At 35.8% G+C, this 15,290-nt stretch overlaps 1 protein-coding gene across 2 annotated transcripts; it reads left to right on the top strand.

The window, feature by feature from the left end:
* Positions 1–2,672: 2,672 nt before the first annotated feature.
* Positions 2,673–12,670, top strand: slc13a5b (solute carrier family 13 member 5b). 2 transcript variants are annotated; one of them, XM_053507350.1, is made up of 12 exons: positions 2,673–2,897; positions 5,896–6,024; positions 6,132–6,268; positions 6,378–6,589; positions 6,735–6,909; positions 7,062–7,184; positions 7,267–7,479; positions 7,620–7,726; positions 7,812–7,903; positions 10,011–10,172; positions 12,061–12,198; positions 12,450–12,670. In XM_053507350.1, the coding sequence occupies exons 1-12, from the start codon at positions 2,796–2,798 to the stop codon at positions 12,573–12,575; spliced, it is 1,716 nt and encodes a 571-aa protein (XP_053363325.1). In that variant the 5' UTR covers positions 2,673–2,795; the 3' UTR covers positions 12,576–12,670. The 2 variants fall into 2 exon arrangements, with proteins under 2 accessions (XP_053363325.1, XP_053363324.1); XM_053507349.1 differs by having other exon boundaries at positions 6,732–6,909.
* Positions 12,671–15,290: the final 2,620 nt, after the last annotated feature.

Here is a 15,290-nt window from a genome sequence, read left to right as displayed (position 1 = left end):
CAAACTTTTAAACAGGGATTTTTTTTATTATAATTTTCTTTATTGTCATGTTTTGTTTGTGCTATTATGTTATGCCTTAAGTCCTACATGTAAACTTGAGTCCTATAAATAATAAAATAATTTTGTTTTGCCGTCTCACTTAATTGTCTTTATATATAATACTGTAGAGAGAGAGTAAGGGGTTATGTAAAAAGGTTAGTACCTCTTTTAGTTTTAATTCTATGTTTTTTGTGTAACAATAAAATTATCTGATTGTAGCAGGTATCAGTGTGTGTGTGTGTGTGTGTGTGTGTGTGTGTGTGTGTGTGGTATATGTTTGGGTTGATTTATTTACAGTAGCATGTAATTTACAGTGGGGCAAAAAAGTAGTTAGTCAGCCACCAATTGTGCAAGTTCTCCAACTTAAAAAGGTGAGAGAGGCCTGTAATTTTCATCATAGGTATACCTCAACTATGAGAAACAAAATAAGAAAAAAAAAATCCAGAAAATCACATTGTAGGATTTTAAAGAATTTATTTCCAAATTATGGTGGAAAATAAGTATTTGATCAATAATAAAAAATTTTTAATCTCAATACTTTGTTACATACCATTTTTGGGAATGACAGAGGTCAAACGTTTTCTGTAAGTCTTCACAAGGTTTTTACACACTGTTGCTGGTATTTTGGCCCATTCCTTCATGCAGATCTCCTCTAGAGCAATGATGTTTTGGGGCTGTCGCTGGGCAACACAGACTTTAAACTCCCTCCAAAGATTTTCTATGGGGTTGAGATCTGGTAAAGCCATTCCAGGACTATGAAATGCTTCTTACGCAGCCACTCCTTTGTTGCCCGGGCAGTGTGTTTGGGATCATTGTTATGCTGAAAGACCCAGCCACGTTTTATCTTTAACATGGCATCCACATGGCCCCATTTATTCTTTATTTTACATGGTCGTCCTGGTCCTTTTGCAGAAAAACAGCCCGAAAGCATGATGTTTCCACCCCCATGCTTCACAGTAGGTATGGTTTTCTTTGGATTCAACTCAGCATTCTTTTTCCTCCAAACACAAAGTTTTATTTTGGTTCTATATTTATTTTGGTTCTCTCTTCTTTTCTATATTTCTATATTTGTATATTAATATTTTGTTCTTATATTGATATTTTGTTCTTATTTGTAAAATATATTTTACTTAGTACAGTACATTTCACTAGTTAATCTTATTTTCTAACGTATTCCATTTATTACAGTATATTTTACTTTGTACAGCATATTTTACGAGTCTTTTTATTTTTAACATATTTCTTTTCATATTTCTTTTTTTATGTATAAGCTTTTATTATTTTTTAAGGTCACTGGCAGTCGTATAAGTATTTCACTGCATGTCGTACTGTGTATGACTGTGTATGTGACAAATAAAATTTGAATTTGAATTTGGTTTCCTCTGACCATATGACATTCTCCCAATCCTCTTCTGGATCACCAAATGCTTTTTAGCAAACTCCAGAAGGGCCAGGACATGTACTGGCTTAAGCAGGGGGACACGTCTGGCACTGCAGGAATTGAGTCCCTGCTGGCGCTGTGTGTTACTGATGGTAGCCTATGTTACTTTGGTCCCAGCTCTCTGCAGGTCATTCACTAGGTCCCTCCGTGTAGTTCTGGGATTTTTGCTCACAGTTCTTGTGATCTTTTTGACCCCACGCAGTGAGATATTGCGTGGAGCCCCAGATCGCAGTAGATTATCAGTGGTCTTGTATGTCTTCCATTTTCTAAAAATTGCTCCCACAGTTGATCTCTTTACACCAAGCTGCTTACCTATTGCAGATTCAGTCTTTCCAGCCTGGTGCAGGTCTACAATTTTGTTTCTGGTGTCCTTTGACAGCTCCTTTGTCTTGGCCATAGTGGAGTTTGTAGTGTGACTGTTTGTGTCTTTTATACTGATAACAGATGCCATTAACACAGGTAACGAGTGGAGGACAGAGGAGCCTCTTAAAGAAGAAATTACAGGTCTGTGAGAGCCAGAAATCTTGCTTGTTTGTAGGTGACCAAATACTTATTTTCTACCATAATTTACAAATAAATTCTACAATGTGATTTTCCCACAATCCTACAAGGTGATTTTCTGGATTTCTTTTCTTTGTTTGTCTCTCATAGTTGAGGTATACTTATGATGAAAACCCCCCAAAATATTATAAAGCTCTATAAGTGCATGTGCATTTTTCCAGAACCTGCCAATAACTGGTGATTGTATGTTATAGACATGTCTGAAGAACTAAAGATGGAATGTAAGATGGAGAGGTTCAGAAAGATAGTTAAGAGATTAGAACATGACTGTAAAGGGCTTTGAAAGTTATGCAAAATGGTTTACACCCAGTAAACAATCCAGAGCACAATGGGTGTTAGTCCACAAGGGGGAGCTGTAATGCTGCAACAACAAGCACTTATAGATCCGTTCACTAAAACAAACTAGAGCGAGGCTCCGTCCAAAAGCGTGTATTACTTTACTGAGCTGGAGGAGAGTTAGTGAAGTTTACAAAGATTTCTGATACAGCCGTTTAGGGCAGCATAGATATTACAAGCATAGAAAGAATAACCTACAGGTAATTGTATTCAAAAACATCTAAAAACAAAAAACAAAAGAAGAAGAAGAATGTAGGCATGTTTCCATGGTTAAAGTTGTCATATGTTGGGGGAGTGTTCACTGCGTCACAAGGCCCATCTTCATTCATTGTGAAATCTCTCTCTCTCTTCCCAAGTTTAAATCGTCAGCCAGTGTGCTGCTACTTCTTTACACCAGCTCTCTCTTCATTCATTTGAGATGTCTCCCATACTGAAATCCATCTGGAGCTTAAAGAATGGCATAATTCTGTTCTTTACGCCTCTAATTCTGCTTCCACTTCCACTGTATGTGGGCACAACGGTACGTCAAATCCACCTTCATTTTCGTAGATGAGTTGATGGACTTTATTTAGCTATATTTATATGATGCATTTGGAAATATTGTGTGGCATCTTTTTGGGGATCCAAAAAGGGTATAACTGTAACTGTTACAGTTTTTATCTGCTGAGTATAGATCAACATTAGTTAAGTGGCAGCTGTATGTTGCCTCCTATTATTATTATTATTATTATTACTAGTAGTAGTAGGACCTTCAGTATTGAAGCTTGGTTAACAGAATGCACCAAGCTACATACTACTCATTGTTATTAATAAATATTTAATTATTTTACATGTTTAAAATATATAAGTAAGCCTCTTAAAGTCTTTATGAAATCTCCTTCAAATGAATTGTTGTTTTGCTTTATAAAAATTTACAAATTAAAATTTAAATGTAACCCTCTGCTAAAACTTATTTACTGTCACCTCTGTAGCATCTCTTTTTTATAAAATATATATAAAAAAATATTTTTAAATTATTTAATCTAGTAAATTATTATAATAAAATTGCTTTATGTTGACCTATGTTTGTGTGATGATTAACTGGTAACTATGATGAGTTATCAGTCCCTTGGCTATTATGGATATGACACAAAATTAGCTGAGTTTGTTGTCATTTCTAAGCAAAAAAATAAAATAAAATAAAATAAAATAAAAGAGAGGTGTCGTTTTCATCTCTCAAATTTGTTGGCCCATTTCAAATAAAATTCAGCCCTGTATATATAATGTGAGGTTTAGGTTGTGCAAGGGTTCTTTAATGTTGTGCAGTCTTTAACTGTAAAAAAAACATATACAGTGCAAAGATAATAGGTGTGAACATAATTTGAATATTAAACGATAACAATATTTTTATTCTGTTTTATTTCTGAACTACAGTCAGAACATATTACATTTAAAAGTATTATTATTTATAGATCTACTGGGGTATGAGTTAACCCAATTAGATTTTAGTGTCAAGTCAACCATGTTAATAACTACAGTATAAGAACTTAGTAATAAATATAATGATGTATGTTTGTGTATGTTAGTTTGGATTGAGATTTTCACCACTGCAACAAGATAAGACTTTAGGGACCCCTGGGTGTCCTGACACCACACTGTGAGAACATATGTAGTAGTTTCATAATGTTAGGTACATGACAATCATACGGAGTAATTTGTTAATCAAAAAAGTTTATTTATGTTTTCAAGTATTATTATTAATACTTATTAATACCAGTACTAGTGTTGTTATATTCTAGTTATGTTGTTTAATTCAATTCAATTCAATTTCATTTGTATAGCACTTTTAACAATTGGCATTGTCCCAAAGCAGCTTTACACAATTAAAATAATTACTTAAGTTTGTATGGAATTTGAATGTGTATGAATCAAAATGGTCAGATAGTCCCTGGTGAGCAAGCCAAGGGCGACAGTGGAGTGAAGGAAAAACTCCCTGAGATGGTAGTAGGAAGAAACCTTGAGAGGAACCAGACTCAACAGGGAACCCATCCTCATTTGGGTAAAACGGAGAGCAGGAAATGATCTGCATTCATACTGTGTGTTAGTTGGCAGGCAGTTCAACATAACAGTTGATGTTAATTGATAATAATTTGGAGTCCAGTTAGTTATTGAAAACTCAGGTAGACTTGTATAAAGTTCCAGTCCTGAACAATCGAACGGTCAAGTCCTCAGAAAAACAGCTGCCAACACCAGTCGAGGCCAGAACCGTCTTTTAGGTAAAGAGAACCCTCCCCAGACATGAGACGCATCCCAAAAAAACACATGGGGCATCCATTTGACAAGATCTCCAACCAGAAGCAGGGCACTAGGATGGGTCAGACAGGCCAGAGGGCAGAGGGAGTCTGGATCACTGGCAGCTCAGGAACGACATGTGTAGCTCGACAGAAAGAGGGAAAGAGAGAGAGGGGGAGAGAGGGAGAAAGAAAGAGCAGGAGAGAAAGCAGAAGAGAAGAGATAACACTTAGGTCTGGTCACAGTCATGTGATGTATAATGTAAATTTATATTTACTGTAGAGTGCAAGCGGAGACTCCGGCAGGACTAACTATGACAGCATAACTAAAAGGGAGAGCCAGAAGGAAACACAGACATGAGGGCTTCCTGAGATGTAAAGCAACCAATCACATCACCGTTAACAAACCTGAGTGATCAATGAGAGTATGAAGGACAGCATCTAAACATACCAGTTCACCTAATACTTTTACGTCCATGAGTCCCCCAGATCTTCTTCTTTACCTATGGCAAATCTATTTATAAAAATGCTTGGCTAAATAAATAGGTTTTTAGCCTGGACTTAAACACTGAGACTGTGTCTGAGTCCCGAACACTACTTGGAAGACTATTCCATAATTTTGGGGCTTTGTAAGAAAAAGCTCTGCCCCCAGCTGTAGTTTTCATAATACGCGGTACTGACTGACTGACTGGTGCTTGTTTATGCACCTAGTTGAACAACCAGACAGTAAGGCGTTACAATAGTCCAACCTAGAGGTGATAAAAGCATAAACTAGTTTTTCTGCATCGTTTAGCGACAATATATTTCTTATCTTGGCAATATTTCTGAGGTGAAAGAATGCTATCCTGGTAAGATTATCTACGTGAGCTTTAAATGAAAGGCTGGAATCTATAATCATTTCAAGGTCTTTTACTGTTTAGAGATCATTATGTATGTGTGAAAGATCCTGTGTTCTGAGGAGAGCTTGGAAAAATATTGTCAAGCTCAGTGTATATGAAATATGCAGTTAACTTTGAACTACATTCTGAAAAGATATTGTTGCATACATATACACACATCCATATTACATTAACGCTATGGAGTACTGTTGTGTTTATACTCTATGTTCCAGGAACATTCTTTGCATTGCTTGGATCCATTCAGATAGCTTCACATAGCTTCTATATATAACTTTAAGGGTAGCCAAGAACTCTTTGGTGTTCTAGGTGTAATTGCTTGTTTGTGGTAATGTGAGTTTGTGTATTCCAGGAGGCTAGTTGTGCTTATGTGATCTCACTGATGGCTGTGTACTGGTGTACAGAAGCTCTCCCTCTGGCTGTGACTTCTCTGCTGCCTGCTCTTCTCTTTCCTCTGTTTGGCATCATGAAGTCAAAACAGGTGTCATATATAGACCATATGTTTAAGCTTTAAACTGCTTTCTGTACAATACGGATTTATTGTCTAAGTACCATATTAATCTGATTCTCTGATTTATTTCCCTTCAGGTGTGCATTCAATATCTTAAGGACACTAATATGCTGTTTGTAAGTGGTCTCATGGTGGCTGTAGCTGTTGAGCACTGGAATCTCCACAAGCGCATTGCTCTCAGAGTGCTGCTCCTTGTAGGAGTGCGTCCAGCACTGTAGGTGACCACTAATTAAAACAATTGTCTCTTTCCCAGTTCTTAACAAGCTGCCAGCTTTTATTTGAAGTTTCTTTCTATTTCTTTGCTCTTTTGTGGTTGGACACAGGCTAATGCTAGGTTTCATGGGTGTTACATCTTTCCTCTCCATGTGGATCAGTAACACCGCCACCACAGCGATGATGGTTCCCATTGTGCAAGCCGTCCTGGAGCAACTGAACAGCCAGGAGATTGAAATAGTTCCACTTAACTCCAGCATGGAGTCCAACCAGGCACCAGAAACACAAAACAATGAGTTCACTAAAGAAAAAGATGGGCAAGGTTAGCTATGTGGCAAATTACATGTATTTTATATAAAATAGGAAACTGACATCTCAGTTTGACCCCTACTTTATAGAATAGCTGAAATGCTTGGTATTTTAATACATAAGATCTTCATTTGCTGTGATTGTTTTCTACCCAGCAGTGGTGTTAAGTGGTCTGAATATGTCGACTGAAGCTACCAGGCACCAAGAGGCAGCAGAAAAAAAAAAGATATGTAAAGGCATGACATTATGTGTGTGCTATGCTGCCAGCATTGGGGGAACAGCCACGCTCACAGGCACTGGCCCTAACCTGGTACTCAAGGGACAAATGAATCAGTGGGTGTTTTACATAAGTACTGATGATACTATGATGATATTTTATGTAATTTGACAGCATTCCATTTCTTTCTTGCTCTACAATTATTCCATTTCTTACTTTCTCTTTTATTGTATTATCTAAAAATAATTGTTTTTTCCTTTTCCATTAGACTGTTTCCGCAGAATGGAGATGTCATCAATTTTGCATCTTGGTTTGGCTTTGCATTTCCAAACATGATCTTGATGCTAACTTTGGCCTGGCTTTGGTTGCAGTTTTGTTTTATGGGGTTCAAGTAAGTGTTGTTAATGCTAACCCTTGTTTAACCACTACAACCGAGGTCCACAGTCCATTTCTTTTTGCTGTTGTTCAACCAGCTTCAGGAAGACATGGGGCTGCAGGGCAGAAAAGACAGAGAAAGAGATTGCGGCATACAACGTGATCCGAGAACAGCACCAGTTGCTGGGACCCATGACATATGGGGAGTTCAGTGTGTTGGCTCTCTTCATTCTACTTGTGGTCTTGTGGTTTTCCCGGGATCCAGGATTTGTGGCTGGCTGGGCCACACACATGTTCAACTCAGAAGCTGAGTATGGGTTACACTGTGCTTCCAAAACTTTTAATTATTTTGTTGCAATTTCATCAAATTATAACTGTGGCTTATGTATATGTCTGGAATTAAACATGGTACTGAATATAGAATAATTTCTCATTGCTACTGAAACATCAGGTATGTGACAGATGCCACAGTGGCAGTTTTCATCGCTGTGCTTCTTTTTATTTTGCCATCAACGCCACCGATGTTCTGTTGCTGGCCACCCACTAATCCTGGTCCAGGTGAGAGACACCTTATTACCAACATTATTATGAAATAATGTGCATGTTAATTACTCATAGTATTGGCTTTGTTTCTCCCTGCCAGCTCTGCTTACATGGAAGGTAGCTCAGAGGAAAATGCCATGGAACATAGTTCTGCTTCTGGGTGGAGGATTTGCTCTGGCTAAAGGGAGTGAGGTATTATTTATAATTTATATTTTCTCCTCCTACCTAATGTGTACCTTTCCATTTTGCTTTATAGTATAATGATGGACTCCATATAGTACAGAGAGCTTTAGAATTTTCCCTCTGGAAGAGCCTTTAAAGTTTTGCAGAAAAAAATACATTTGTAAATATATTTAGCACGGTGGCCAAGAAGTGCAAAAAATAAATATAAAAATTAAAAAAACAAAAGACCAATTTTTAAAACAAAATAATAAAACTGAAAACAAAATAACAAATCCAGAAACAAGATAACAAAACAGAAAACAAAATAGCAAATTCAAAAACAAAATAGCAATATGTTTAACAAAATCTGCTGTGTTTCTTTTTAAAGCTTGAGTTCTTTTTACACAAGAACTGCAAAAATTTGGCTGAACACCATATCTGAATCCAAAATAAGGGGAGTACATGTTTGCACATTCATATATAGAGTACTGCTGCAGCACTTCCTGTATTTCGTGAGTGACATGTGTCTTGTCCAATCAGCGGTAAGAATTTCATTTCAGTTTCTCGTTTGTCTAAATTGTCGTATGTTTTCTGGATTTGTAATTTTTTCCCGGTTTAGTTATTTTGTTAGGATTGTGAGTAGCCCCGGTTTGCGAGCGTTCCACACAATTTTGTCTTAATAAATGAGCGAGTAGAGATACAAGTACCAATATCACCATGGCACGCAATCGCTTTTTGTTTTGATGCAAAAAGTCACGTGATCACAACTGAGTCAATAATTCTTCTTTAAAGCATCCTTTATTTTGTGTTTGTATGTATGCGCTCTCTCAGAGTGTGCGTGTGTGTGTGCGCTCACGTGAGGGGATGTGTGTGTATGCTCACACAGAGGTGTTTGTGTGTTTGTGTGTGTTTGTGTGCTCGCGTAAAGGTGTGTGTGTGTGCATGCTCGCGCAGAGGTGTGTGTGTGTGTGTGTGTGTGTGTGTGTGTCCTACACAGTAGCCTCCTTTTCCACCCGTCCTCCTCTCCTCTCTCTGGTCTCAATCCCTACAGCTATGATTCTTTTCAAAGGTAAAGTGCAGATTAATTTGTTTTATTTTTACTTTATATGTTGTATTAATTATTTTTATATTAATATTTTGTTGTGGAATGCATCACTAAAGTTTCTATTCTTTTTATGGTAAAAAAATCACTTTGATATATGAGTGTTTTAATATACAAGCACGCTTCCAGAACGAACTATGCTCGCAATCCAAGGTTTAACAAAATATTTTGTTTTCGGGTTTTGTTTTTTTTGGTTTTATTACTTTGTTTCTGGTTTTGTTCTTTTATTTTTCATTTTGTTATTTTGTTTTTGGTTTTATTATTTTGTTTTGCACTTCTTGGCTACTGTACAAAAGTGTAGATCATATAGCTGTTTTTTATTTGCTTAAAATTTGACATATTGTTAATACACTGCCTGAAAAAAGTAAAAGATGAAATTAAATTTAATCACCTTTAGCTTTTATTAGCTGGCCAGTTCATGTGTGAAAATTCCTCATGCTTCAAGACCCACTGTTTCACAATTTAAATATGCTTGTGGCATTAGGGGGGAAAAACCCAACTGATATGATAACCTTTTATTCAGCACATCCTGGTCATCACTTTGTTTTATTTCCACATAACGTTGCTCAGATCATAACCCTGCCTCTAGAGGCTTATACTGCACTTACAGTACCTTCTTACCCTGATACACCCATTACTCTGGGATAGGTTCAATCAGGATTTATCAGACCACATGACTTTTTTCCAGTCCAATCTTTATGATCCCTAGCCTATTTAAGCTTTTATTTTTAAGCTTTACAAGGCCACACAACTATGTTTTAGTTCTTATTAGATGTGTGTCTATGGAAATGCTTTTACTTTCACTATTAAACATTGCTATGTATTTTACTGTTGATTTTTTTTTTTTACCCTGCAACTGCAAGTGTTAGTTAAGAAAAAAATATTAACTCAGTTACAGTCATTTGAAATCACCTTAGTTGTTTTGTTTGGCTGATGCAGCCAAAAAAAATTTGACCCTTATAAAATGGCAACTGTTTCTTTAGCCAGACAGTGTATATTTTGTTTATTTTTAAACTTATGTCATTTTTAATCCAGGAATCGGGTCTGTCCAGATGGATGGGTAATCAGTTAACACCTCTGCATAGTATTCCACCTTGGGGCATTGCCATTATCCTCTGTCTCCTGATATCCACTTTCACTGAGTGCACCAGCAACGTGGCCACAGCTACCCTCTTCCTCCCTGTCCTCGCCTCTATGGTAAGAACAATATGAAAAAACAGTTTACTGTTGAAGTAATAGTAGTTTTGTTAAATGATGTGAGTGTACACAGCTAATTCTTCAGCTAATTAACACTTAGAGTGTTGACACCCAGCAGTGTTTATCCCAGTCCATTTGAACAAAAAATAAACTCTAAAAGTGTTAAGGCAACATTGGAGATTTTACTGTCTACACTCTGTGTGGGTAAGCGGCAGTGAAGACAAGCATTGAAGCACTATTCTGGCCCACATCCACAACACCCGATTGTTCATTCCTTTTTCGCAGAATTATTTCAGTCCCTTTAAAAGGCCCCTTTACCAGACAGCCAGGTTCTCAAGCAACCCAATTCAGCTGCCTATCTGTGCTCACAGGCACCCGAATTGTCCTTCTGCCCTCCCCAAACCGCACTTCTCATAGATGAATGGAGAGTCAGAGAACAGTGAAAAGAATTAAATAGGAGATAATGAGAAACATGAATACTGTGTTTGTATCCGTAGTGATTTCATACTGTTTTTGCTTTAGAAAGAGCTTGAAAAAACTTTTTCCTTTAGGGCAGTACAAGTGACTTTGGAAATTATTTAAAACAGCTGATAAAACAAATAATCTATACTAGTTATTATTATATTGGAACTTGTGCACATACAACAAAACACTGTGATGCAACCCTTACATTTTATCTGGGCTTGGAACCAGCACTGCATTCAGTGGCTGCAGTTTGAGCAGGAATTGAACCCAGACATTCTTCAAGGCAGACAAGAAACCTACCACTTAGCCACCTATACCCATAATGGGCAAAATTTCATAAATGTAGGTAATCCAGAAAAAAAAAATAGAAAAACTGTAATAAAACATGGTTTATTAAGTAAAGTGATATCTATATCATACTGGTGCATTATATAAACATATATCATCTAAGAACATGTTTTTCAGGGATATATATTTATCTGCAAAGTGCCATAATATTTTAAAATAAATCATATCCAGTTTACCTGAGGGAACAAAATCAGTAAAATAATATAGTTTAAGAACTTCCTATAAATACACTGAAAAATTACTGACATGATAACAATCCTCTGTAGCATCTCTCCTTAATTTAGGCTGTTTCAATTTAAGCACATCTTTATAACTGTGACTTCAGGCACATACATAAAACTTCAACCTCTAAGCCATGTCTCAAAATCTTAAATAGCTATGTGTCAACCGGTAAGTTATGGTTTGTTTCCTAGTTGTGCAACGGTTCTAAAGAGCGACTGCTTTCTTTCAGACATGAGTCAGTCTTGGATGTATCATTCTGTAGAACCCAGCTTAATTACACACACTAAATAATGGACCACAGCACGAAAAAGCACCATTTAAATTAGATAATTATACACTGCCTGGCAAAAAAATATATATATATATCACGATTTCAGAAAGATCAGTTGTTGAAGTTGTATGGGAAAAAACCCATAAAAAAGAAAGTAACACCATTTCCATAAGCACACAATTGTAATGAGAACTCACAGGATTGGGACTAAACAGGTAAGTGGCCATAAGAAAACCACTTGCTAGTTAGAACAATCAGAAAAAAAGTTAGTTGAGTTAATTGACTTGGTCAGATCTAGACTCAGCAACATTATATGGCAATAACCTTATGATCTGGTGACTTAAATGACCCAATTGACCAGGTTATCACATTAATAGATTTTTTTTCTTCCCTGATGGCTCAGGCAAATTTAAGGACTCAAATTGATAAAGAGTTGTTTTAGTACCAGGAGAAATAATTTTTACATGGGACTGGACTATTATGTGCTGTAATAAAAACTAAAAGTGAAGACTTTTTTTTGGAGAGGCACTGGCTTAGAGGTTTAACCAAATGTCATGCATATGTTTTATTTTTGTCTTGTAGTCACACTCCATTGGAATGAACCCCTTGTATGTCATGGTGCCCTGCACACTAAGCGCCTCCTTTGCCTTCATGCTACCTGTGGCAACTCCCCCAAATGCTATTGTATTTTCTTATGGCTATCTCAAGGTGTCAGACATGGTAAGCCTTCTCAAGCCTTCTCTTAAGACAATAAAGCTATAAATTCTTTGATTTGTCAATCAGTTTTCTGAGTTTTAAGTTACAAAATCTGTTTAAAATAATTAAATTCCAGTCATCAAAACCTTAAAAAAATAAGTAATTAGTAACTTTCCCATACCATTACTAATTTATTTTTAGGTCACAGTTGCATTACTATCATGTTTTTCAGTTTTTTTTTAATCTAATCATTTGGTGTTTTTCATCCATTTAAGGCAAAGGCTGGAATAATGATGAACATTATAGGCATCTTTTGCATCACACTGGCAATCAACACCTGGGGAAAGGCAATGTTCCATTTGGACAATTTCCCTACATGGGCGAACAGCACAGGCTTGTGAAAGCCATTAAATATGCAACTAAAGAAACACAACAAATTGCTCGTTCTCTCCATATACACTTAAATATACCATTAAACAAGTTGTACACAGTGACAGAGCCCAAACATGTGTTTACATTTACATTTAGGCATTTGGCAGACGCTCTTATCCAGAGCGACTTACATTTTAATCTCATTACACATATGAGCAGTTGAGGGTTAAGGGCCTTGCTCAAGGGCCCAACAGTGGCAACTTGGTGGTTGTGGGGTTTGAACCTGGGATCTTCCGAACCGTAGTCCAATGCCTTAACCACTGAGCTACCCCTGGTGTTTCTTTCTCCATTCTTCATTCTATTGTAAAGGGCTAGCCATGTGTTTTATTTTTCTATAGCTTCTATTAACACAAATGACTTGATTCGCTGAGGATCATCATAAAAAACATTTGGAAAGAAAACAGTCATTAAATCTCAGTCTATGTGTCACCAGAGAAGTGCAATTATAAGTTTGGGACATGTGTTTACTGATGCCTCTTCACATGGACATGGATATTTTTTTCAAACTGTGTTTTTTATATATGTTTTGCCTTTTTATTCACATGCAAACTCTCTTTAAGGCAACAAAAAATTTACCTTTTGAGAAAATCCTTTTACATTGAGGATAAACTCTGTTTTCAGTATTGTTGTACTGTATAGATAGGGAAAACTAGTTTTTTTATTTGCTTGTACAGTAAAAGTGTATGCCGGTGTTTGACATCAGAGTGTGATGCAGAGGGATCAATCATTTAGATTTTAGAGAAGGCACAATTCCATGGCATTCTCATCTAGGATTTTAACAAATATGGCATATAAAATAACTTAATGAGTCAAAAGACAACAAACTAATGTTAACATTAGTTTAACTGAAGCTAAAGACACTTTACAAATAGAGGTTTTAAAGCTATCAGCAATTTACACATTTACACAGCCATACTATTGTGAACTGAGATTGGTTGTTTATACCTCACACTGTGCTAACATGACAGTTGTTTTCCTGTCTCGTAATATCTCTCCTTGGCTTCTAAAACCACGTGGGACCAAATGGTCTACTGGCCTTCATCATGCTCACAAGTAGAAATGAACTAAATAAATGAAATAGAGAATGTGTTTCTGTGCACCATTCATACTACAAATGAGAATATGAACATACAGAAAAGTATCTTTGGCTTTAATTATTAGTATTATATCTAATCTATTATCTATTAGTAAGGCTTATTAAAACACCTAGGTAAACTAGGTCTTGGGTTAGGAATTGTTTAGACTAAGAGCCATGTACAGTACCAGCCTTCCCAACACTTCATTCTGTGCTAATGCTGTAGAAAGTATGTTTGTTTCTTTTAGTTTAATATTTTTGCCATATTTATTAATATACAAAAGTGGAGCTTATGTTTAGCAAAAGACAGTTCAAAATTGTACTGTTTTTGTAATTGTATTTAAATGTATTTAAAGAAATCCCATAAAGGTCCCAAAAAGGACCTTTCTCCTGGGAATTTGAATAAAACCAGTGCTCATCACTGCCATAAACATACTTTCCTGAACAGCCGAACAATGGTGGACAGCATGGACAGCGTTTTTCAAAACTCTGTGTTCTGTTTTGTGCTGGATTAAATTTTATACTGTTTATATCTGTACGAATAAAATCTGTAGGGTATTTATTTTTATAAATATTTTATAGTAGATCCTACCATGTTTCAGCTGAAGAAAAATGTGACCTGTATTGAAAAAAAATAAATAAATAAAACCCTATAAGTTTAATAAGTTGATTACAATTTGATTTGATGTCTTATTATCTTTATAATATATATTATTTATTATTATATATTATTTTTTGGGTTTATTAAATAAAGTGTAAAAATTTATTTTATTAGAAAAAAAATACCACAATAAAAAATAGTTTCAGTGATTCATCACAAGTTGGGTATGTAAAAGAAATTTAGCTTTCCATTTCTGTAGATGCAAATACTGTGTTATGCTGTGCTACTTAAAGATAAATAGACATTACATTGTCTTATTTTATACTTTAAGACTTTTTAGTGTATTTTTTAGACTTATTTTTAGTAAATTATAAGAGGTATCTAAACTTTACATAAAAGTGTAGAAAAATATATGATGATCTGTAACATAAAAATAAAGCCAAGACTATATGGAGATGCCACTGCACATGCAGACAACTTGTTAACTCCTTATTCATTAGGCTGTATGTGGTTAACATTGTGGTGCAGTACTTCTCTTCAGCCAAGTGATTTTTTTATGCATTGCTAACTTCAAAGGGATCTTGATGTAACTAAAATTAAAAAGTTTGGTCAAGCTCATGCTGCCATTATGGCACAGGACAAAAGTGACCAAAGCACGACGATGGTCAAGAACATCAACAATGTGGAAAGTACACTGTGAACTATAAATACTGCTTACCCAATTACAGTATTTAATGTAGAGCCAGTCATGCACTTTAAGGCAATTTGTATTTTTCTTTAACTGTGGTATAGCCTTTAATATAGAAAAGAACTACAGTATGTTGGAAGTATACTTTCAAGCTTATATGTTTTTACCCAAATATTTTCACAGGCATGTTTGGATAAAAATGCAGGCCTTATTGAAAAGATGAGGGAGAGGTGGGCAATTGCCTATAGACAGGTAATTGCAAAATACTAGGTATGTCAAAAAAAAAGATAACCCCAACCATAGGCAAAACAAAGTTAAAA

Source organism: Clarias gariepinus, chromosome 11, assembly GCF_024256425.1.
Source record: "Clarias gariepinus isolate MV-2021 ecotype Netherlands chromosome 11, CGAR_prim_01v2, whole genome shotgun sequence".
Classification (NCBI taxonomy): Eukaryota; Metazoa; Chordata; class Actinopteri; order Siluriformes; family Clariidae; genus Clarias; species Clarias gariepinus.
The sequence above is the reverse complement of the archived record's forward strand: the minus strand, read 5'-3'. Positions and strand labels throughout refer to the sequence as shown.